General features: G+C 38.1%; 1 protein-coding gene across 6 annotated transcripts in view; it reads right to left on the reverse strand.

The window, feature by feature from the left end:
- robo3 (roundabout, axon guidance receptor, homolog 3) overlaps positions 1 to 26,588 on the reverse strand; it is a 171,240-nt gene that overhangs the window by 38,528 nt on the left and 106,124 nt on the right. For 3 of the 6 annotated variants that reach the window (XM_083567566.1, XM_083567562.1, XM_083567564.1), the window contains exons 3-7: positions 3,903 to 4,060; positions 3,292 to 3,412; positions 3,063 to 3,201; positions 2,136 to 2,263; positions 1,513 to 1,524 (exon numbers count right to left, since the gene is read on the reverse strand). In XM_083567566.1, the coding sequence (XP_083423692.1) occupies positions 1,513 to 1,524; positions 2,136 to 2,263; positions 3,063 to 3,201; positions 3,292 to 3,412; positions 3,903 to 4,060 (558 nt within the window). The remainder of the gene's footprint in view (positions 1 to 1,512; positions 1,525 to 2,135; positions 2,264 to 3,062; positions 3,202 to 3,291; positions 3,413 to 3,902; positions 4,061 to 26,588) is intronic. The other 3 variants (XM_083567567.1, XM_083567563.1, XM_083567565.1) reach the window with 1 other exon arrangement.

Genomic DNA, 26,588 nt, shown 5'->3' on the forward strand with positions numbered 1-26,588 from the left:
CTTAACTCGGTTGTCACTGTAGAACTCTGCAGTAACTGCTATATTTTTATCTGAAGTCCTTTTTTATGTTACAAACCTCACATGACCGAATGTGCCGTGCTGTGTCTCCGTAAAATCAGCACGTCCTCGCTCTTATTTCACCTGACCTTCAAATACACTTTACATGCATTAAAGCATAACATGAAGGGAAGAAAATACTGCGAAGAGTAATGTATATGCCCTGATGTCTTTCAATGACGATTGCACAAGAGCCACTGTTTTATTCAGTGTGAACACGTTTTTGCGATCATCGTCTCATCATTTCTTCTCTTCACAAGCTGCTCGCCTTTCACTCACTCACTTCTCACTAACACTCTGTGCTCCTCCATACAGGAATGCTGAGGGTTCTGGCACCCAGCAGAACATTTGTGGCACACGGCGAAACGGTATAAATCACTTCAATGATGGTTTGGCTTCTGAATGCAATTTATTCAGAGAGAATTCTGGAGCATAGCTACAATACTTTTTTAAATGTATTATATATATTTGGAACACTACATTTTTTTCATAAAGACATTTTAAGAAGTCCAGAGCCAGTGAATAACCTGAAATAGTGTAATGATAAGCAGTAAACTGCCATATGTAAGAAAAAAGGAGGTTATCAAAAAAATTATGTATATATATATATATATATATATATATATATATATATATATATATATATATATATATATATATATATATATATATATATATATAAGAGTTTTACATGAAGGTCATTTTTAGGGAAGAAGTTTGAGTTAGAAAAGTTTTCCTGGTTTGCTTTGTCTTTGTTTATTAAAAAAAACATTCTAAATGCCATAAATGTAAATGTAAATGTGAATGAATGAATATTACTCATCTTCTAACAGAATTTAGTCCTTATATACTTTTTATTCACTTCATGTTATCATGACAAAACATATCCGAAATGCACTGCAATTCCTGCAGTACGTATCTATACAATTTGATAAACCACTTACATATAATAGTTTAGGATTTCAAAGGTAATTAAAAATACATCAGAAAATGAGAAAATGCTATAAATATAAACATGTAGAGTAAATAGATTCTGACATATGTCTCCTTGAAGACTATTAGAGCTGACACATTTCTGCGAATACTTTTGCCTTATAAATATAAACAGTAAATATTGTGAAATTGGTTCTGACAGCGGTAATCAGTAGTGTTTAGAGTATGTGCTGTAGAGTATGCGAGCTGAACTTAGTAAAAAGATCGTGTGACGTGTGCTACAGTATGTGTTGAAAGCGAATGTGTTGAGTGTGTGAGAGGAGTAAGCAAGATTTCTAAAAGCATCTATTGCCCTGGACGCGTCTGCTCCCTAAAGGTCATGGCCCTGTCACATGCAATCACAATGGGTCCCTTTTCCTGCATGCACACACACACACACACACACACACACACACACACACACACACACACACACACACACACACACATACATGCAGTATGATGAGATGGAATGGTACTTACGAGATGGGCCCACTAAAATGGAGAATGGGAAGAAAAAAAATGAAAGAAAATGAGATGAATGAGATGAACCGGTGTAAGTGTATGTGAGAGATGACCCTGACTTTACAGCTTTAAGCTGATCTACACTATCTAGATAATTGCATCTATTTCAGCTTTCAATAGTACAATTTGTTCTAACTCATTACAGCAGGACAAAAAATTACACTGGATATTCATTGCAAATTGAATTAATTCATAGAATTATAAGGAAAAGGTCTGAAACGTGTGCCGTTACTACTAATTTGCATGATAGAGCTGCTGCCGGTTAAAATTAGCCAAAATTCTGATGTTGCTGCACCTTAACATTTAATGTGTGGAGATTTTTTAATGAAATAACGTACCCGAATAGCCGAACAGAACTACATTAATTGTGTCTGGCAGCACAAACAAATGAGTGCTGCTGTTGCAATTTGCCCTTTTAAATGAGAGGAAGAAAGTGCATTTGTGCCACAGCTGATCTGATCAAAACCAAAATTCAATGTGTTTGCGAAATCACTCTAGATCTGAGCATGCGTTTAAGTGGGAGTGAATACTGTGTATATCCTGAGCGTCATGCGTGTGTGCACGCACGAGTCATAGCTTACCATGAACCTGAAGGGTTCCCGATGCCTCTGCTTTGCCGACGCTGTTTTCAGACACGCAAGTGTACGTTCCCTCGTCCTCTGCTTTTGCTTGGGTCATTCGCAGACTGTTATCACTCCGGATCTCGAATCTGAAAATAAATAATAAATAAATGCCCCTGCATACATTCACTGTTCACTTTATTAGGAACATGTGCACACGTGCTCGTTCACCCAGTTATTCAATCAGCCAACCATGTGGCAGCAACAAAATGCATTACATCGTAAGAGATTAATGTTTAGATAAAAAATCAGAATAGGGAAAAAATGTGATCTCGATGACTTCAGAAACCATGAGTAAAATAAATAAAAAACATTCAACGAATGGAAGTTCTGCAGGATGAAACATGAAGAGAACGTTCAGGACAAAGACCAGACTGATTTAAGCTGACATGAGTTTATAATAACTCAATTATACACTCTTGACATCTATGGTAAGTATTTCTGCTTTAGCATCTCAAAATACCCAACACATAAAACTGTGGATGAGTATGGGCTGCAACAGCACAACCAGCCATGTTTTCTTTCTTATGTATTCATTAAGCAAGTGTGTTTCAGTTCTTTTATCTAGTACAAAACAAAATATATTTAGAATTAAAAATAAAAAGTTTTAAAGTACCTTTTGTGTGTATAAAATCAGGTAAGGTATTTTATATCCTTGACAGGCACTTAGCAGAGTAGGTGTTTATAAAACAGAACCAGGTTCACACACCTTCCAAAATCCTCCACGCTTCTTATTAATTTGATGCGTTAAATCTAATTAAGCAATGCTTTGGTTCTTAAAACTGCCAAGATGTGTGAAAAAATGTTTAGTAGTTCCATAAACCAACATTGAATATAGCAGCAGTAGTCTATTGGTAGAAGGAAAGTGTGAATGTGAGGGTTTCTAACCTGCCCCGGGGCAACTCCCCCTCCTCTCTTCTCCAGCGAATAGTGGGCGCTGGATCTCCTTGAACCTCACACTGAAAGTCCACAGTGTCATCTGCCAGGACCACCTGATTGATCGGTCTCCGCACAAACATGGGCCTCTCTGGATCACAAAAAATGCAGTTATTTATTACATTTACTCCTGATAATATTAAATGCAATAGACAGAGACAAGGAACATTTTTAAAGTTACCGAATACTACTAGCTCAGCCGGATCGCTGTCCTTTTCTCCAACCATGTTGGTTCCTACACACACGTACATCCCGGCATCACTCTTGCGTGTGTTCGAGATCATCAGCTTGCCTCCTCGGATCTGAAAAGTGCACAACACAAAGCACTGATCAGTCCTGATCAAAATCGATTGTTAGACCTAATTTTAAAAAGTCTCATAACATTCTTGCATATCAGTATTATAATGGCCAATATTGCAAATCATAATAATGTGAAGCCTTTTTCAGTGCACATTCAAAATGTTCTAAATCCATACAAGCACTGTGTTCTGCTGTGTTTATTTTACCTGCATAAAGACTAACACAGCTCTTTATGCATTGCCTAAATCGGAGCGAGTTACCATTAATGCATTTGATATGCACTGCCAAAGCCTATTTAGATAAAGCAGCTTCCACGGATGTTTATGGGCCAGGCAAATCCATGTGTGGGTCTCTACACCAGAGAGTAGAAATAGGCGGAAGAGCAGGAAGGCACTCAAGTTTGATGCGGTCACGGAACGAGTGGATAAAAAGACTGTGGAGGAGGAAAAAGGAAAACAGGGAGAGATTTTTATGCTAGAGAAGCACACTTACAGTAATCCTCTCGTCTTTGTCGTTGACTTTTACATTGTTCCTTTTCCAGGAGATGGTGGGCTCAGGGTGACCACGTGGGGGAATGCACTCCATTACAGCTGGCTCTCCTGCCGCTACAACCACATCGCTGGGGGTTTGTCGGAAATCATCCCGCAAAACTGCACCATAGAAAGACAAGTAATGAGATCAAAACTTCCAGCTCAAGTTCAACTTGTGGTTTATTGGACTACATGTTTAAATAAAAAATAAACAAGAGGAAATTAATTAGGTTCTAAGTTATTATGTAGAGAATTGGAATTTGGAGTAAGTCTCCAAAAAAGCAGTGAGGTTTAATGTTTGATGGCTAAATAACAGCAAGTTTTAAAAATAGCTGATCGAGTGTTTTTCTATAACAGCAGTTCTGGCAATAGTGTCAGCTGTAATTTAAATCACAGGTTAATAACGATGCTTTAATGTTATTAATTCTATATAGCACCGTATTAGCATAGTATTATACTATTAAATCGTTAACTCAATTATCCTGTATATAACTTATTGTATATCCTAGGTTTCTGCCACACTTTCCAGTTTACCAAAAGATGAAACATGTAGGTAATTTATTATAGAGAAACTTTTCTTTCACAGAAAATGGCACTTATAAAATGTACACATAAACGATTAAAAAAATTTAGCTCTGTAAGGACTTGTAATCGTTTGCAAATTCCTGTGGTATGTTGTACAGTATGGCTGGTTTGTGGACACCTGATCATCAATCCCATAGGGCTGTACGATTAATCGTTTCGCAATAGCAGTGAGCTTGTGCGATTATATTACGACAAATGTTGCAATTTATTTTAAAAAATAAGTGCATGTATGAACACATACTTTCTGAGAACAGTGTGCAGAATTTCCACACCGCTAACAATACAAAAAAAGACCAGATAGTCTCAGTTGAGGCAGTGCAGGTGTGGCTTTTGTGGTCACGTGACTTTCTGGTGTGCAGCGTAGAGACTGGATGAAGGTGTATGCCCAACTGACCGACATTGAACTGGTAGCCAAAACCGCTACCTCTGTTTTATGGCGATATTTTAGCTTTTAACGCGCATCTTTCATCAACTGCTAAACGGAACTTGCCAAAGGTGTTTTGTGAAGTTGAGGTCAGAGCTCTATGCAGGACATTTAAGGTTTTCCACAGATGCCATGGCAAACCATGTCTTGTTATGTCTTCATGAATCTTGAACAGTGCCATGATGAAACAGATTTGAGCACAATGAAGGGAAACTGTAATGCTACATCATATAAAGACATTCTACAACTGTCTGCTTACAGCTTTGTGGCAACAGTTTGGGGAACCACAAATAGTTATGATGTTCAGTTGTCCACAAACCTTATAGATATATAGCCATATATTATATCAGTGATTTTATTTAATTTTGCCTTTTCAAGCTTTAGATTCTGATGACATTCTTCTTTCTCTGACTGATTATGTAGCTGTTCTTTTTCTTCAAGCTAGAACATTCTTTTCCACATTCTCTCAATTCGCTCTTTCTTTATTAACTGAATTGAATAGTTCCTTTGTTCAACAAAACAAATAGAAACTATTTGCTTGATTTCCTCTGCACAAACATCCTGAATGCTTATTTGAGCACAAATACACAGAAAACCCAATTTGTTTTGCAGACACACACACATAGGACAACAATATTAATATGACAAACTGAAACCTGTTTGATTGGACTAAGCACATCTTCAGGGCTGATGCCATCAACTAGGCTTTCAATCAGCATTTCCATTCTATTGCTTTTTATCAGATTTTTCAGCAGCACCTTCCTTCCGTTTAATCTGAGCCATGCTATCGCTCCATTCCTGCCCTCACTTCAATCACTATTTTAGCCTGCATATTTCCCATCAGCTCATGCCCCAGAGCTAGCAAGGATTGCGGGAGGGTAGATTTTATGAAGAATAGAGCTTTTTTCAATATTGCACTGGACTTGGTCCATAATAACGCATCAATGGCTTCACTCCAAACCCCAATATCCACTATACAGTCTCTCTCTCTTTCTCTCTCTCTCTTTCTCTCTCTCTCTCTTTCTCTCTCTCTCTCTCTCTCTCTCTCTCTCTCTCTCTCTCTCTCTCTCTCTCTCTCCTCTTTATCCATCTACCTATACATATTTGTTAGGGCTGTCAATTGATTCAAATATTTAATCATGATTAAACGCAACTTAATTGCACATTTTTATCTGTTCAAAATGTACCTTAAATTGATACTTTTCAAGTTTTTAATACTCTAATCAGCACGGCCATGGACAAATATAAATGCCTGTTTGCAAATGTATGTTTATTATTAGTGAAACCATATTCAACATAGAGCATGAAGCAAAATATGCTTGTAAATGTTTGAAAGTAATAAGTGTGTTTTAAATTACGTAAATCATCAGGACACCAAACAGAACTTTTGACATGTTTCTGCGTGGACGGTTTTAATTGCCGGATGTGTGCATCATTGCGGATTTTGGTGCTTGATTTCAGACTTGGTAAAACGTTTAGCAAATAAAAATAATTTTCTGGTGGAGTTTATCATTCCTTTTATATTTATGTAAGGGAAGGGCGTTCTGAACAAATGCTTGATGTGTTGAAGGTTTTTCGCCTCTTCTATATTTATTTATTTATTTATTTATTTATTTATTTATTTATTTATTTATTTATTTATTTATTTAATTTTATTTTATTTTATTTTATTTTATTATATAATACATAGAAATGGTCAAACAGAAATGCGTGCTCCATGAATCTCACGTTAAGAAAATTTGCGCCATTAAAATGAATTGGTTAATGAAATTATTAGTATACGTTTGTGCATATAAGTTCTTATGCTTTGCAGTTTCAGCTTTTAATATTGCAATCCTTTACTTCTCCGAATGGTATGTGGAATATGTCTCCTCTACTGATCAAGGAATAACCAAATACACTGTTTATCGACATAAGTGCTGTATGTGCAGTTATTACCTTCAATTATTTAAGCACACTTACTTACTTAGAAGGGATTATTCAGTTGAAACTTGCTTTTAATCCGAACCAAATGAAGCTGTTAATTCCACTAATAAAGTCAGGTTTAAACCGCGTGACCACTGCACACCAACAATAAATGCCTCAGGATGAGAGATACATAAAAATTTCTTTATACTGCTGCAGAATGAAGCAGTTTTACTGACGTTCTATTTTCTTCATACCTTTGCATCAAATATTTTGGAACATTTTTAACACAGCTTTTCCCTTAATAAATAAAGAAGTCTGAAATTCTGAATCCTACGGTATATAGAAAAATTTATTCTGAAATAACAAATCTAAAATAAATTTAGTCTCACATAAAAGTGTATTAACAAGGAACTAATCTTTTAGGGGTAAAGATATAACAGAAATGTTGCATTATAAGATTTATGTAATTTGTCTGATACACAAATATCATTGTGTTGTTTATTTAGGGCAATCCATGAACTATTGTGTGAGTCAAAAAAGCAGACATTAACTTATAAATAAGTTGTAACAAAGCAAAACAGGTAAAGGTCTAAACCAGGAAGTACACAAAGCTAGAAAACACAAAATACAAAGCCTGGTCTTAGCAAGAAGAATGACAATGACAAAAGTAGACCTATTAAGGATTGAACAGACAACGAAATCATAACTGAACTAAGAACAGGTAAGCCCCCTATGACACCCCCAGCTGTGCCACGTGCAGAGAGAAAAGAATATGTGGAATATAGTCACAAATAGTCATAATATTTCATTAAAGTGTATTATGTTATTTAGACTTCATTTAGAAAGGAGTTCTCAGTAATAAGGTATTTCATCATTCTCTTAATTCAAGGAAATTATTGGAAGTAGTAACGTTACCTGCACTACTTATGTGGTTTATATAGTTTTTTTTTTAATGAAAAAAAATCACTGCTCTATATGGGACTTATGGGCTAGGCTCTTATACAGTACACTGTGTCCTATTCATGTTTACCAAACACTAGTTACAACACACTGAATAAATGCCACGTGTATACTCATGATGATAAAAAAAAAAAAAAAGGTTGAGTTCATCTCCCAAACTACCAGGACTCAGCGTGGGAGTGAAAAGCCTCTCTCTGATTCTTTCTGCCGAATGAATAGCCAAGTCTCTTTCTATAATCGCCAAAAAACTAATCCAATTTAAAAGACTGGACATATTCACAGCTCTCTTTCTCTGGTAGCCTGGATGCTTTACAAAAACATCCTGAATACAAGCTTTGAGGTAAAAAAAAAAAATCTGCAGTAGACTATGGATTTGAATCAATATATTATGCTTTGCTTTGTGTTTTATTTGATTTGAAGAATTTATATAATGTGATATAATGTATTGAACTGTATTTGGTACCCATCTGTATAGTTTTTTTAATGCTCTAACATAATCATCGTTCAGGTTCTCCAGTTCCCTTTTAGTTCCCAGAAACATGCCAGTTGGCTAGTAAAAACTGCCCCTAGGCTTTATTATGTGTGTGTGTGTGTGTTTGTGTGTGTGTTTGTGACTGCCCTCCTAGCCAGTGTTTTTCTGCCTTACACCAAGTGTTCCACATACAGACAAAGATAAACCATTTGAACAAGTGTACAAATAAAAACGAATACTATTCAATATATTGCATATGCGATAATTTCACTAAATGCGACTAAACACAATTGCATGTAAGACTCAGTGACCTGTTCGTTACTAAATAACACTGCCATGTTTTCACAAGACTTTCCACTTATCTCAAGGCTTGCTTAGCCTTTATAAAAATAAATGAAATATATAAATATTTTATATAATTGTGTTACATGTAGCAGCACTCTGAAGGTCTCTAAACAGGCTTTATGTAATAACCTAAATTGCAGAGTGGCAATCTCATGCAAATAGGTCTCTAAGGAAGTGGACTCTTAACAGCAGATTTAGTGTTTCAGCATATAAAAGAGAAGCAGAATATTTGAAATGGAGGCAATATGTCCTTATACATGCTCATTGTACTAAAAATCCATCATGGACAGGATAATTAGTCATATACTGAGAGCCATTAATAAGTTGTAAAGGTTCTATGTCTGACTTCTACTATTCTGTGCCTAATTGAAATAAATGGGCACCTATGCACGTGTGTGTGTGTGTGTGTGTGTGTGTGTGTGTGTGTGTGTGTGTGTGTGTGCGTGTGCGTGTGTGTGTGTGTGCGTGCGCGTGCGCGTGCGCGCGCGCCCTCATCTAGGGGAGAATGTATTGTCATTAGGGCTGAATTACAAAGCTAATGTCGGTACAATGTCACCCCAGCAGAGTGAGAGAGAGAGATAAATGACGTGTCTTTTCTTGCCGGTGTGTGTCTGTGAGTGACTGCATTCTAATGAAGAGGCTGGATAACAAAAAGTACGGATTTTAATGCTAACCCTTGGGGCGTCCCCTCTCTTCATGTCTGATGGATAAGAGTTAGGCACTGCTACATTTCCTCCATCACTTTTAAATGTCAGAAACGCGTAGCGTCGCTGCTGGTATGAATATACATAAGTGGGCCAGAGCACAAAGGCCTGGTGGGTGATAGATGACAGTCTTGGCTTGAGAAATGTGACTGTAATTCCAATGTCATCTGATAACAAATATCCTCTACCTTGAAGACATGCACTCATAGCCTGGCAGAATGCAGACATATTCCTGAGAATCAGTTCGATAAAAACAACTGCATCGTTTCACCTTCACCCTTTTTCAGGCTAACAAATTTGTCAAGCTTATCCGAAACTACAATTTAAACAAGTAATGTTAGAGCATTAATGTTAATGTTAATATAAATAAATAAGACTAACCAATCCATTTTGACACAAAACAGTGCAGCCATGTTAACTTTGTGAGTGAGTTAGTGTCGATGCTAGCTGCAGTGGCTGAGCTGCATTACTTGGAAAAAAAAAACATACAGTTTCTAAAAGGCCCTCTTTCAATATTTTTTAAATCTATGGAGTACTGTGGACTAAACATAGGTTTCATTTAATGCAAAAAGGAATTTTTTAAGGGGTGTGCTAGATTCAAAAGTATGCTTTCTGACATCATTGTAAAATGATACAGCTCCATAATTAGTGCTCTAAGAGTCAGTTAATGTTTCAAATATACGTTTAGATATGTTGTCCCCTACTCCAGCATCATATTAATTCCCAGTGAAACTTAACACGCGAGGGAGACTTGCCAGTAAGAAGACAAGTTGCATTAGTTAATGATTAAAACTGCAAACTAAGCCACTTTATGGATTTTCTTCTTGAGTACTGTTATGGAGGAACAGATACAGAATGGCTTTTCTGAACCGGGTCTGGGCTGGGTCAGTCCCATCTGCTATGACCCAAACACACACACACACTCCCTGGAGCTTGATTAGGCTCTGCAAATTACCCATAAAGCCCTGGAGGAGGAGGACTAAGCTTGTGACCCTCACTCTTCGAGTGCCAGCCTCGAGGGAGCTGCCCTATCCCTGTCTGTCTGTCTGTCTGTCTGTCTGTCTGTCTGTCTGTCTGTCTGTCTGTCTGTCTGTCTGTCTGTCTGTCTGTCTGTCTGTCTGTCTCTTTTCTGGCTCGCTGTCCACAATAGAGGCAGTGTAATCCTACCCGTGAGCACTGCGGTCCACTTCAATTACCCCTCCTCCATCCGGCGTGGCTGCATTCTGATGGGCATCGCTAATAAATCCCTTGACTCGCAACCTTTCCCCTCTTGCAAAATCAATTCCTCATCCCCAAACCTTCACTCATTTTTAAGTTGGAGCTTTGGCAGTGCGAGAAATGTCTGAAGCTTCATCGTTGAGGCCCATCACATTAACCCAGCCGGCTCTGCCTGTAACGTAATGAGTCTATTTGTCTGAGTGAGTCAGGGGCAGAAGAAAAGATTTCTAAGAAATCAATATAAAGAAGTGCAGACAGGCACATTTGAAAACTTCTTTAGCAATGTGCATCTATGGCTGCTTTGCATTTCAGAGACCCTCCCTTTAGGCATGCTCTCTCTCAGCCAAAGACCAGACCTGAGGTGTGTGTTCTCTGCCCTCTGTCTAAAACCACAATGAGCGTACTATAATAGCTTTATGATAACTTTCAACAGTGTCAGACGTTATCGTGTGAGCTCAAATTCGGATTTTTATACACAATTTGTTTCTTTTAGTCTTTTAACTCTTATAATAATGCTTTAATAATGTCTTATTAAGTAGACCACAATATCTCTTCAAATGTCAGACCTTTTTGGAACTCATGATGATAAATGTCTCTGGTGCTCAGATGAGAGGTTTAGGTTTCAGCTCCTGTTGCAGGCATTTTAGCAGGTCATCCGTCAATCTGTCCTTTACAATCACAAGCTTGTATGCCAACTATCATACACATCCATGCATACAACCTACAGACATGTTCAGCAAAGCAGATAATATGATAATACATTTTACATCTATATGAATGTTTTTAATTTTAGTCATACATCCATAGAGCCTTGGTCAAGGTCCATCAGGAGTACAAGCTGTAATTCACAGGGCTGCATTGTAATAAATATCTCCTTCGCTCCTTTGTGGCGAGAATTTAATTTGGAGTGCACACAGACCTGAGTATTTGGCGTTAATTGTCTGACATGGTCATTGATGATGGCTTCCCTTTTGTGTTCAATCATAAAAACGAATTGCATTGCTCATTTCGCTGATCCATCATCCGAACGATTTCCCCATTAAATGTGACAAACTATATTTTTGTATTTTCAGTTCACTTCCACTAAGGCTGTCGTACGAACAACCGACTCTGGCAATTATGAACAGGCAAAATGCCACCTTTGTTCAGTGATGGAAGTGAACAGGTGGTAGATGTATGAAAAGAAAGAATCTAATGGTGTGCTAATCAATAGAGCCAATAATCATAAGAGCATGTAGACATATGGACAGCTCAAGGCCTGGGCTGCTGGTCACTCAACCTTCTCTTCCGCTTACACAAAAAAGGATGTGTTTGTCCTGTGGCATCTGGACACCTGCTTAAAGCATATCAACCCCCCCACTCTACCCCACCTTATACCCAGGGGTCATATTTACCATATTTATCAAACCATTAATCTAAGGTCATTTCTCATTTGTTATCTTATCCAACTGATCTTTGCTTCTATTTCTTATGACTCCTAACCATAGTCCTGGCAACCAAACCTCAGCCCAAACTGGGCATAACCCTTCCAAAAACAAACAAAAGCAACTAATTTGTCCAATAACAAAAAAAAACTTTTAAACAAAAAACAAAACAAAACAAAACAAAAAAATCAAATGACAAGCAAGAGAGCTACTATTACAACAAGTATTTTAGAAAATAAAAGATAAAAAAGTCAACGATTTGGAGTGTTTCCTTTCAAGCTGTCACTGTTTTTTTTTTCTCCTGCTTTCTTTCTCTTAACGTCAAGAAAAGTTGTTCTCTTGTGGCGCTGACACAATTACTGCAGCTCTGGGGGAGCCGTGTCTTATATAAGGCTGTGTCTGCCCCACATCAAAGGGACATCTCAATATCCTCCTTCTCCAAACAACCAGGCGAGATTAGACATCACATCTCCCCCGCCATCACTTATGTGAGAAAACACGCTGCGAAACGGCTTTTAGCTGCTGGAATGCCAGGCAAAGTGACAATCAATCGCAGACAAATTTGAAGAGGAAGCGAATGAAACAGCAAAAACAGAGGAAATTAACTGACTTTTAAATGATTTTAAGAAATACAGAGTAAATTATAAAAACCATGAAAAATCTATTAGCTCGGTCACAATAGGTTGGTTTTTAATTGTAAGTAAAAATAGTTAAAAAATAGTTCTTCATGATCGGCTGTAATGTGTGGTAAAATAAATTTTCCAATAATTCTGGACTTGTTATAGGAAAACTAACCAGCGACAGAGTGGTTTGATGCAGCCTGAGGCAAAGTGGAAGGCTGTTACCACCATAAAGTTTTTGTTTTCCTTAAACAACAATTCCTGAATGTGCATTCACAACAGTATAGAAACAGTTAAATATTTGATGAAGGAAGGACACATTATACCTTTTCATTCATTTCCACTGATGCTGTGTAATGTCCACAAAACAAGTTCATTCATAATAAGACTTTCATTAGAAGCAAATTGTTCTCTTATTCCGTTTTCTTGTCTGGCAAAAAAAAATCAGATATAAAAATAAAGACGGTAGGGACAGTTTGTTTGGACATTACGATGAAATCCCGATGCATATCTGTATATAAAGTAATCCTGGAAAGCATACTGTTATAAAAAAAAAATGATGTGTGCTCTGTTATAATTACAGGTATGGGTATTTGGTTGATTTGCAGTAAGCTTATTTCAGTAGCAGTATAGTTCTAGTTGTTTTGAGGCCCTGAGGAGGTTCACTAATCTTCCCTCTCGTCTTCTGGGATGAATTAGTCTTTCTCCTCATTCTTTGTTGAGACACTGTTATAGCTAGTAATGACAGGAGCAAAACCTGGTGTTGAACACAGCTGTCATAAAGCATGGAGCCCTTGGGGCCAGTCTGTGCTACTGACTGGAGGGGATATGTGCATGTGCTTTTATATATATATATATATATATATATATATATATATATATATATATATATATATATATATATATATATATATATATATATATATATATATATATATAGATATAGATATAGATATAGATAGATATAGATAGATATAGATAGATATAGATATGTGTATGTGTGTGTGTGTGTGTGTGTGTGTGTGTGTGTGTGTGTGTGTGTGTGTGTGTGTGTGTGTGTGAGAGAGAGAGAGAGAGAGAGAGAGAGAGAGAGAGAGAGAGAGTTGGGGGAAGGGGTCTTGAGGGGAGTCTGCTTGATACTAAAATGCACGTGCAGCCCGGACATCTGCCCACCTCTCTATACACTACCCCCACCAGTTACCCGTCTAACTGAACCCCACACACAAACATAAAGAGAGAGAGAGAGAGAGAGAGAGAGAGAGAGAGAGAGAGAGAGAGAGAGAGAGAGAGAGAGAGAGAGAGACAGCGGTGTGCTCTCCCCTTGACGTTTCATCATTTCAATCCCCGATAGGATCAAAGAGGCCTCTCAGGGTATGATGAGGCTGGTGCAGGACACCCACGCTTCTTATTGCCTCGGGGATGGGGAAACACAGAGCCACTGCATATGCATTTGCAAATGTTTTGTGTTTGTCACACTATTAGCGTGTGAGTGTTTGTCTTCTTCGAGGTGCTCATTTGGAAGCTGTCTAAGTCACTTAGCTATCACCTGAATCCTGTTAGAAGACCACAGCTAGGAATAGCGCTTATTTGCTCTCCCTGTTCCTCACTCACTTTCTCTCTCTCTCTTTCACTGCCTCAACACTGTTCTTCTTCTGTGTTTTCATGCAGCTTCTACACAGCTTCTCCCCTTTGTACAGCTGATTGATGAGAAGCATCTGTGTACATTGTTGTGGGGACTGAGCATGAAAGATCATTTCCACTGTAAAGGAAACATGTTTTGACCTGACCTAATGAAGCTTGGCAGCAGGAAAAAGTGATACCTTGTCATATATATATATATATATATATATATATATATATATATATATATATATATATATATATATATATATATATATATTGTTCCAGTATGTGTGATGTTATTGGTTTGTGGTTTTTCCGGTTACAGATGATGATTTTATGGCCAGACGGCTATAAACTTCTGAGACTGCAGCCTGTATGTGTTCAGTAACAACAAGTAATATTTCACTCGTTTACAAGCCCAAACCATCACTGGTAGCATGAAGCCGCACCAAACTGATATGGATGCAGTTAATGGAAAAATAGAAAGATAGATGAGACGGGCTGTCAAGGTGCGTCGTTTCAAAAGCTCTTAAGAGCATCTAAACACGTCGGTGCTCCCTGCTACGCAGCCTCTACCACTCACGCTCGGCCGTGTCAGGGCAACAAATTGATGTAATAAATGCAGGTGCTTTATGGCAAGGTCGCATGTGCTGCACTGGAGGTGGCTCTCATTAAGCAGGAGAGGAGACGAGTGGGGGAGAGATCCACAGATCTGGATGAGGGGAAAAAAGGGAGGATGCGATTTGAGAAAGGAGAGTCCAACTGGCAGCAGGGTCCTACAGCAGGCAAAGTGCCAAAGGGCTGAGTGTGACCTGTAACCCAAACTCTGAAAATCACTGAGCCATTGCCTGAGGCATAGCACACTCTCATTTAAACATGAGAATACAGTTAAAAAGAAAAAGAGATTTCATCATTTTTAAAGTCTGCTTTTATTTATTTTATTTAAGTCATGAACAATACAAATTTGAGAAGGAAAATTAAGTTGCCTTTTTCTTCATATGAAACGAGTACATATTGTACATTATGTATTTCTGGTCAATTGTTTTCAAAGACAAAATAAAACAGCTCCAGGATCTCGGATTTGATTCAAAGTTATTTTAATTTTCACCCCGTGTTTGTGTGGGTTTCCTCAATGTTCTCTGGTTTGTATGTGCATGGTGCCCTGTGATGGACTGGCATCCCTTCCAGGGTGTTTATTTACTGTCCCGGCAAAGTACGACCATGACAAAATAGATTGGATACAATGAGTACTGACAATGAATTAATCAATATTTTGTAGAGTTTATTTAATAAATCAGTACAGAATTTGGATTAACGTACTTCGCTGTTTAAAATGCTTTTATGCTGATATCATGCTTATGTGATTCTGACCTTTTTACTGGTTTGTGAAAAGTTCGTAAGTAGCATAGTATTGATCTGAGAATAAAATGTAGCTCTAAAAAAAAATTTTGACTGATAAATTTCTAGACGGAAATATTCATCTGTCTTTTATAGATGCTAGTAAGGTCTTGGTTGGTTATACATTCTGTACATACATATATACATATATATATACTTTGAAGACCAGAAAGTGTAATTTTTGCTTTTTTTGTTAATAGTGTTAGCAATCATGTACCAGAACACTAACATTTGATGTGAATTTGATTATGCATGAAAATACATTTTGATATATTTCCTGGCAAACTCCTGAATATGCACTTTTACTAGTACATGTCAGCAAGTATTGCTTTGCTCAGTCTGTCTCCTCATTAGGTAGGAGTTATATTTAAGTCACTTCAGTGAGAGGTGAAACACACACACACACACACACACACACACACACACAAACACACACAAACACACACACAAACACACACACCTTGATTCTCTATGCCAGGCCAGTAATCTGCTTGTGTCTCAAGATCAGTTTTCTGTGGAGTGCAGGGGAGAGAGGTTAATCCTCACACCTTCTCCTTAATGCGAGTACAGTGTGCCACACACTCTGCCACTGATGGGTGATAAGATCATCTCAAAAAAAGAAATTATTTCTTCCAGATTGATAATAAGCTTAGGGAATCAAAATACAATAAACTGTATATTTCCCAATAACACGATTAATACATTTTACAACAAAAATACACAAATGTATTATTGCAATGTCTAGATAACTAGCTGGTCATGTGTTAATATGTTACATTAGCTGCCACTGTTTAGACCAATCAGGTTTCCAGCTGACCAAAACATTGGCAAGTGCATGGTTATAATTGAGACTGGGATAAAAAACATCAATTTCTGACATTTTGCAAATGTCTTAATGATAAGAGAGGTCAGAGAAGAGTAGCCAAACTGGTTTCAGTTGATATTATAACTGAAATATAATCACTATTATAACATGGTACATGGTGAACCCTCAGGTTGATGACCACATCAGGTTTCACTTCTGTCAGCCAAAAACAAGGGTAAAGCTAATACAGGCTAAAACAAAATCTAACACCTGACATATTCTGGGGAAAAGAAATAGGATGAGAGCATCGTAATCATTCAAAACTCCTGCATCGCTAAATTAACCTCCCAAAATTCCTCTGGCATCCTGTGTCAGCTCAGCTCTGGTTTACAGTGGTAATACAACCAACAGTTACCTTGTGATAAAATTTGAATACTGACCCCAAAGGTAAAATGTTTGTCACATACAACAAACCTTTATCTCACAGGCTGCAGCAGATCATAAAAAATTCAAGCTCTCTCACAATAGTTACTCACTTTAGCTTTACTTGAGGGCCAAAAAGTTTTATGCTTCTGCATAAATAATCTGAGCAAAAATATTTCCTCTAATCGACACTGACAAGCTTCACATTTTCATGTCTTTGAAGAGGAGGTAGACATCTCAAATAGAAAGTCTGTGAGTAAACTTTCTTTGCTGTAGTTCCCTAGTTGTATTCAAAGATCTCAAAATCCCAATACCACTTCAAAGGGGGCTGGTTCAGGAAGATGGGGTTTGCTCTACAGACGGTCAACTGTTAAAAGCAAATAAAGATACACACTCAACTGTACTGATTATCAGAATAATACTGCACAGAAGGCTACGCTATTAACAGCTGAACAAAGAACAAATGTGGCAATAACGAAGGGATGCAAAATGCACAAAAAGAGGAGGGAAGAAAGGAAGCTGTTCTTTTTATGACCAGGAAACTGAAGCCCCTAAACCCCCCAAACGTGGCTCTTTTTGCATGCAGATATTGACAACAATAAGTCCATTATAGAAGTGGTCTAATCCAACATGTGTGGCACGAGTGGGTGGCATAACGGCGACAACGTCCAGGAGCAAAGGATTATTTCAATCTAGTGATGGGATGACGATAAACGTTGATGATATGTGAACAGGATGGGGCACCCCACTTGTCCCCCCTTCACCCTCAGATGTCCCAGTTTAACCCTGTTTACTGCCATGGGGCCATCTGGGTGGAGCAAAACAAGCGGAATTAACTGATCTTTTACTGACCGTGAATATTGATGTGTCCATCTGTACACTGGCAGTGAGGTGGACTAGGGGTGTGTAATGAGTTGATATAATGTACAGTATATATTAATATGACAACATGAAATATGAGATCTTTCTCACCATACACTTCCAATGAATTGTAAAGAAAAAAGCAGGGATTCAATATTGTGTAGAAAGTGTAGTTAAAATCTGAATGGAAGGTCATGTCTCCTTCACTGGGACTAATAACACATATATGTATGTGTATGTATGAATACAAAAGGCTCTACATTTAAGTGCCCATCAATACATATTGCCATGAACAGCACACCACAACAATGATAAAACTATGCTGAACGGATAATCCGGGCCATCCAGATGAGGACGGGTTCTCTTTTGAATCTGGTTCCTCTCAAGGTTTCTTTCTCATGCCATCTCAGTGAGTTTTTTGCCATTGTCACCACTGGTTACCTAAGGGATTGACTTATAGGCACTAACATGTAAATTAAAGTTTGACATCATATTTATCTCTGTAAAGATGTTTTGGGACAATGCCCCAAAAACAAACCAGAGGACAAACACAAACTGTTTCTCAAAACCTTCTACAAACATATGCCACTCAGCCATCATGAGAAAACACAGAAGTCAGACCCAGTAAGAGTGACAGACCCTGGAATGATGCAAATAATAATTCTGAGCATAAAGACCGGATCTATGAATCTGTCCTGACATTAAAGCAATCTTGTTGCTAAACTATTCGATCCTTCAGGTTTTTATGCATCTACTTCAAACAGCTTAATGACACCAGAGGCCTGACACATACACCACTAATGTACACTGACAGAAAAGAAAAGCTCTTCAGGAAATGATACATGATTATCCTGCCTCCTTCATTTCAGGACATATGATGGAGTGTAGCTGTCTAATAGGGCAGTATTGTCATCTCTGCTTCTTGACTGCTTCAATGATTTGTCTGCTAGGGATGCCATTAAAAGCTGTCCTACCACCATTCTGCCATTAAGTCTACAGTCAAGATAGATCTAAATATTGCCATTAGAGGTCAACCGATTAATCGGGCCGATTTTTTTAATTAATCAGCATTGGCCGATTGTGCTTCAAATTAGGCTGATTATTAGGCAGGTACATCTGACACAAAACCATGTGTGTGTACGTTCTGTGCTTGTGAGAAAACATAACTCTCCCATACTAGCAGGTGGCAGTAATCTGTATTCGGCACCGAAGAGCAAGAATTGAAAATATGTAAAGCAAGCAGGGTTTCCATCTGCCTTGATCATTACTAACAAATTCGTGTAGGTTTTCAATCATGTCTGCTACGTTGCAATGACAAGAGCAAGAAAGACAACAAGTGTGTTCCGTTTTATTTAGTGTGCTCATTCGCTAAGCTAATTAGCCAATCGAATTCTCTTTCTGTCTGACGAGCTTCGCCGATGATTCGACATGCGGAATCAGCCGACAACCAGCTGATGCCCTTTGACTAAAGCCTACGGTGCGGAAAAAAAAGCAGACTGACACTTGAGTACTCGGCTTGAGTATAATATTTGGGGAAAGAATAAGAATAACATTTGGAGAAAGAATGTGAGTAACTTTTAGAACTGTATTGTTAGTTTAGGGTACAGGTAGCAATTTAAGCAATTTTCTGTAACATGTCTTATTAATTAAAAATTAGATTTTATTACATGAAGGTGAAAAAAGGAAACTGGGATTCTTCCAAGCCTGTAGATACTGTTTCTTTTTCATGAACTCAAAGTTCTAATTACAATTATGTACTGAAATGCTTGTTGTGTAGTTCAGGTACTCTAGACAGAGGAAAATCTATTTTTTACAACCTAAAATATCTGTAAAAAAATATGCAGAATACGTACACTATATGGACAAATGTTTGTAGACACCTGACCATAGGATTTATAAGAGCATTTTTTAACATCCCATTCAACATTTAGTCTTTATTAGTGGCTATAAAAACCTCCTATCCTCTGGGAAGGCATTCCCCTAGATTCTGAAGGGCCTGTGTGGAGACCTGTGCTCACTCAGCCACAAAGGTATTAGTAAAGTCAGGTATTAATGTAGGGTGAGGAAGCATGAGGTGCAGTCAGTGTTCCAATTCATCCCAAAACTGTTTAATAGGTTTGCGGTCAGAGCTCTATAGAAGGCCAATCAAGATCTTTCGCTCCAGCCCACGTTAAACATATTCTCGTGGAGCTGGCTTAGTGCACAGGGGCATTGTCCTGCTGGAACAGGTTTGAGTCTCCCTATTTAAGTTTAGCGAAAATATAATGTTCCTGCATCCAAAGACATTTAATACACTTGTGTGCCTCCAACTCCAACAGTTTCAGGAATTTGAAAAGTCACATGTCCCAATACTTTTGTCCATATAGTACGCATGGAGTGTGTGGCAATTAAGTTTTATACAGTTTTGCCTTTTTTTTCATGTGTTTTTTTACTTGCTTTCACACATTTACATATGACTCATTTATTTTCACACTGATCTTGAATGGGTAATTTATTTGCTTGTAAATTTTTTTTTACGCTTTATTTATTTCTGTTTTTTTTTTCTCTTCACAATTTCACTTTTAAGTCTTCATGATTTTTACATCATTAGTTTTTCCCACACAATTTATTTATTTTCATGTTGCTGTTTTTAATTCACATGATTGGCGCATTTTCACTCAAGAATCACATCTTACACATATGATGTTATAGGTGTGTTTCACATGTACAAATCTAAGCTTCATAATCTATGTACCTTTGCATCTTTTGCACATGTGATCACTTGTCACACATAGTCATATGTAAAATCCATGTGACCACAGATGTCTCTAATTGAACTGCTGATGGGTTATACAGGTTTGTGAAGTGTATCCATTAAACTCAAAGCTAGAACTTGGCTTTTTGCCTGCTTTTCCCTCCCTCTCATGGCTGTTGGCATTGCCAGCAAGAGAAAAGCAATCAATCATCCAATTTCAGGGCTACTCTCTGTGCAGCCTCATGAAGTGTGAACAAGATGAACTAAACCATCTAAAAGGTCTGATCGCTAAATACTATAACAAAGCAAAGGCTAGTAAACTGATTGTGATTTCTCTGCTGTTTCTCAGCAACTCCAGCCCAGAGTTCTGCAACCCGCTCTCTGCAACGATCTTCAAGCTGTTGAAATTAAATAGGCTTATTTAGCATAGGCTAATATTTGAACTAAACCCCGAATTGATGAAACGCAATCATCTTTAAAGGCTTTATAACCGACTGTCTATTTGCAGAATAGATTAAAAGAATAATTCCAATTTTATTAACCTGGTCTGCACAATATTCAGAATCAATGAAACTGTACTTTTGTACCTGTGGGAATGATAATGAACAAAGAAAAACTGTGACTACTGCAAGAATCTGTCAGGGCACAAACTACACTTTTTTTTAGCAGTGATAAACTGCACAGCGTGAGACCACTATAAGAATGCGACGCTTCAATCTCAGCCGTTTCTCTAACATGAGAAAATGTTTGCTTTAATTATTGCAATTTTCCTGTTTGCTGACTTCTCTCTATTCTAAAGCTGAACAGCCGGAGAATCGAGAAACCAATTAGTGAGAAGTTGAATCAAGTTTGCTTTCTGTAAGCATGTGTGCCAAACTAAAAGCTGCAGCGTTTCTTTGGTGAAAATAAATATTTTGAATGAAACACAAATCTATAGAATAAGAATTATATGGAATAAGAATAAGAGCTAGTCAGCAGCTGAACCTGTAGAGTATATGATATAGACCTATTGCTTTGTCACTAGTGTGTGTGTGTGTGTGTGTGTGTGTGTGTGTGTGTGTGTGTGTGTGTGTGTGTGTTAATACACTTAAGCCGTGACAAAAGAACGACTTTATATTGTTCTCCATGTCCACCATGCTCTGCCCATACCCTCGACCCCGACAGATGCACTCATATCGAACGGGGGGACTGTTAGTGCTCCGCCACACACCACCTGTTAAAATCTCAGTGTAGCTGCCTCCCTCGCTCTGAACCCTACTCCTTTTGCCTCCCCCTCTGTCCCTCTATTTAGCAGTCAGCAGTGTCGGGTGGGCACTCTAGTCCCCGCTTTAATTGAGTACGAGGGCTATACAAGAGATGAAACTTCCTCTGTTCGCATGACACCACCCTGTCAGCAGTCTCCCTGACCCCTACAGCCCACCAGACTAAGTGATCTCATTACTGTTGCTTGGACACACACAGAGGGTCAGGGAGTGTGCAAAACCGCCACGGTCCACACCATACAAAAAAAAAAAAAGGCAGTGTTCAAAGATGGGGTCAGTTACAGCGCAATTCAGCCATGCAACATGTTTCTTATATTTATATTAATTTTATGTTAGTGTGCATAAATGTTTTGATGTGTCTTTGTGCAAACGAACTTTCAGTCTTGAAGTAATAAACATTGCTGTGATCTTGTTCATTTGTTTTTTATTGCTATATAAAATCTGGGTGTGACAAAGCATTAGGACAAACACACTTAGCTCTGGTGAACTTAAAATGCTTCGCAATATTCCATCTGCCAGTAATGCTTTATCGCTGAGTTTCTAACACCAGACTTTTTCAAAACAATTCTGTTTGTTACACTCTCTGGGTTTAATAGTGTTGAGTGCAGCCAACCCTGGAGGAGAGTGCATGCCCTGGTGCTCACCATTTTCTGTGCCTTCAGATGTGCCTAGCTGACCTGTAGGCAGACAGTCTTATCCACGTTGTCACCCCTTGCTAATCCCCAAGAGTCAGGATGAAAACACCAGACTGAAGATAGACTGGCTCAAACACTGCATACCACACCTAGATGCTGTAGTCGCTTCTGCAATTCGTTTGCAGTTTCATTTTATTAACCCTCCCTTTGTTTATTAGCAAACTAGTGACATAGACTTTATGGACAAAAGTTTTAGGACTCCAACCATATGTGGTTATTCCCCAAACTGTTAGCACAAACGCTAAGGAACACGATTGTATAAAATGTCTTTGGATGAGATAGAAATAAATTTTTCATTGACATGAGCTAGAAGATCCAAACCTGTTCCAGCCTGACAATGCCCCATTACATAAAACCAGCTTCATGAAATGGTTTGGAGTGTAAGATTTGAGTAGCCTGCTACAGACCTCTGATCACAACCATATTGAACACCTTTGGAATGAATTAAAACACTGACAACACCACAACCCCCTCACCCTACATCAGTTTTATTTTACTATACTAACTTTATACTTTACTAACACCCTTTACTTACACTGAATAAGCACAAATCTCCACAAGAACACTAGGGGATATCTTCCCCGACGAATGGAGGTTATTTTAACAGCAAATGGAGATTAAATGTGGAATGGGATGTTCATATACAGATCTTATGTTTAGGTGTCCACAAACTTTTGTCCATATAGTCCATCCATATATTGTCCATCAACTGATCTCACCATTTTATCATTTTATTTGGGCTCTTGTAGAACAAGAAACGTTATATAACTAGACCTTCACACTTTTTAGTTGAATAGCTCTGTCTTACATTCTAAATCAGCTGTGAAAACACAGAAATGTTCTTGAACCCTAGCTGACCTTGCACTGTATTTTACAGGCTGAGTTCAGTCTATAAAAGTACTCAACACTGCATGTACTACACTGGAGATGAACATGTCAGGTCATAAATGGCAGTTATCTATACTCTTGCTAGCACAGGCTTAGCTAGCATGAGTATATTTATGTATTATACTGAAAATTTGATTATACCTAATTTATGAAAAAAAACAAAACTCCTTAAAATATAAAAAATTATTGCTCAGGGAAACATTTAGTCAGGTTGGTGGTCAGTGCCAGTGAAATTTCACAATGTGAGAAATTTCCACTCTCAATCAATCAAAACAAAGATTCCCAGGTTTTTCCGTTCACATGCTCATTCCCAGCATTTCTTGTGACAGCTGCCACTTTACCCTCACCTGTTCCCATGGAAATCAGCATGACCTCCACATAACCTGCATTTGGACAGTCACATGACTATGATCCACCCAAATGCCCCTAGGCAAAACCCAGCTTCAGAGCACAGAGTCAGGGTCATGAAGAGTTGAGGTGATGCATGCATTTTATTATTGGTCTGTATGGTTGTCAACTATGAATTGCATTTTTTAACTTTTTTTTAACAAAAAGTCTCAATGTGCTCTACTGTGTTTTGAGTTCACTGTTGGTTTTATGTTATGCCATGTTTTTTTTTATTTCAATGCTATTCCTGTTTACGACCCCTATGTGTTCACCTGTTCTGTGTCTCCAATTCATTACTGTGCTAATTTTGACCAGTGATAAAGCTTTTGTTTTTTTAGCTTATAAAGTGTCTGATTATTGTTGCCTACCTGTGCACTACATTGACTTTGACAGTGATTCTTGACTTGCTCTAAATAAAATGTTATATTGAGCATTGAATCATGCAATAACTGCACATTAATCTTTCAGCTTCGAGCTTTGAGGTCCACTGAGGGGACACTAACATTGAAAGTAAGCACTAATGCAATCCATAACTATAACTGGTACCAGTTATAGGATTCCAAAATTATCCTGCAACAGGTGAAAACCGTTAACCCATCAATCACATCAACAGCACAAGCCAAATTAAACACTGAAAAATGATCATAAACAGAAATGCACTAGCAAGAACAGTCACTTTCATCCCTCATTTACTGCAAAGCAGCTACTGTTTGCCGCTCCATATCATTTAAACTGCAGCTTGTTCGTCTAAGCTTATAACACAGTGTACAAGAAAATACCCCCACTGCCATAAATATCATCTTACAAAAATGGCATGTAAAGGCTTAGCAGAGCAACTGAGTCTCTTCCTGTGTGCATTCATCCACTCCCACACTCACACTGAGCCGCTGCCTGTCGCTGCTCTCCAGCACGCCTCTCATCAGTGCCCCCGTAATGTACAACATGCTGCCTGCTGCTGCCAGATGGAGCCGTTTGGCATTTGGGGTCCTCACTCCGCTCCTCTCTCCCGCTCTCTTTCTCTCTCTTGCTCTCAGTCTCTCCCAGTTCTTCAATCTTCTGTGAACCTCACTTTTACTGGCTCCCACCTCCTTCTCCACTACATCCCCTCTCTATGTCTACCCCCATGAGCTCCACCTCCTGTGCCCTACACCAGCAGTGTGGCAGGCCCAAACAGCAGCTGAAGAGCCCTATGCCCCTCAGCTCCTGCTCACCACCTGCCTTTTGGCTGTGTGCCATTTTGGAGTGAGGCTAACTGATGCCATGCCAGTGCTGGCAGTGGGTGCCCCCACAGTTCAACCCTCGCCCCTCCCACAGTCTCTCTACAGAATGCTGCCACCAATTCAGAGTGTGCCCATGGGCCTTACTCAATCACTCTGCCATTAACCTGAGACAACCTAACAATAAACGCGAAGCACCCGCCATATGGGGCATTTCACTTGATCAGCGCAACTGACTCGGCCTATAGACGATCATGACTAAACTGACATTGTTCTTCAGTATAAAAGCAAGATCGTGTCCAGATCATGTCTAGCTACACATAATGCATGTTAAGATAACAAATGTAACAGCTCATTGTGTCGTATTCCTTAATTACTATGCAGATTCTCCCAGTATAGCTTTCTGTTTTATTTCCTTCCAAAACAGCAAGATTACGCACAGAACTCGCTTGAGAATAATTAGGATTCTTGCCTCTCAACTGAGAGATGAATAAAGTCTCATGAGGATCACTGACAGTATCATCAAAACGTTGGTGGGTCCTAAAAGCAGACATGCATATCAAATCTAGAAAAATGAAATAAATAGTTTTAGTTTCAAAATCTGTCTGGCTGAGCCTTGATCGAAACAAGTCTTCAATATACTGTATGCACACTCTTTCGCAATCCGTTAATTCCATATTAATATGCAAGAGCTTAAACCAGTAAATGCATGTGTGGTGGAATCATTTTCTCATGGTAAACTGTAGTTCAAAGAGTATAAAAATTGGTTATGGAACACTGGATTATTACTATAATTATTATTTTGTCACTATTTTATAAAAACAATAAGCCACATAGGTGCATGTTAGAGTAATTTTAGCATAGATAAAAGGGGTTACTGTATCAATCTAAATCAGTGTAATGCACACACTCCTGTGGCTTATTGTGTTATTCTGTGATTTGTAGAAATGCATACACTCATCAGGGTGATATGAGTTTGTTTAATTATTTTTCTTAAATAAAAAATGCACCTTTTATTTATTTAAAAGTTTAAATAAGGAGGTTTTTTTGGCACACTTTTTAGACATTTGATTTCACACTTTGCTGCAAATGATATCTCAGAAGTCACTTGCTTAGACTGCACTGCTTTGATATATACAAAGTTTAGAGACAGGCTTTGAAGACAGCTTATGTCACAATGTTGTCGATATGCGCTAAAAGGAGCCAACCCTAAAATATGCTGTGACAAGACTTTAAAAAATCTACATTTGAGATTCCAACTGAAAATAAAACTGCTCTCTGTCAATATTTTCCGACATATTTTGTTATAAACATTATGGTATATTAAGGACAGTGATAGATTCGTATGCAATTATTCTATTTGGATGTGCACGCTAGTGTCATAAATCAGACACTTACAGTAAATATTATTATTATTTTGGAAAAACACACCCTTGATTACAAAAACCCCTTTCTGTAATTTCTATCAGATTCCGCCATCTGATTAGCAGGACTCATAATGCGACTCTGCAAATATCGCCATGAACTCAAAATGAACCGGCAAATAAGCTTGGGAAGCGCAATGCGATTTTTTGTTGAACTCTGCAAACATAGATTCATATTGGCTGTAATATTATTAGGCAAGCCTCAGACTTATTGTTGTATTGCATTTAAAAGGTGAAGAGTTCACATATAAATAAGGGACCGATTTGTGTA

Source organism: Silurus aristotelis (assembly GCF_946808225.1).
Source record: "Silurus aristotelis genome assembly, chromosome: 18".
Taxonomy (NCBI): Eukaryota; Metazoa; Chordata; class Actinopteri; order Siluriformes; family Siluridae; genus Silurus; species Silurus aristotelis.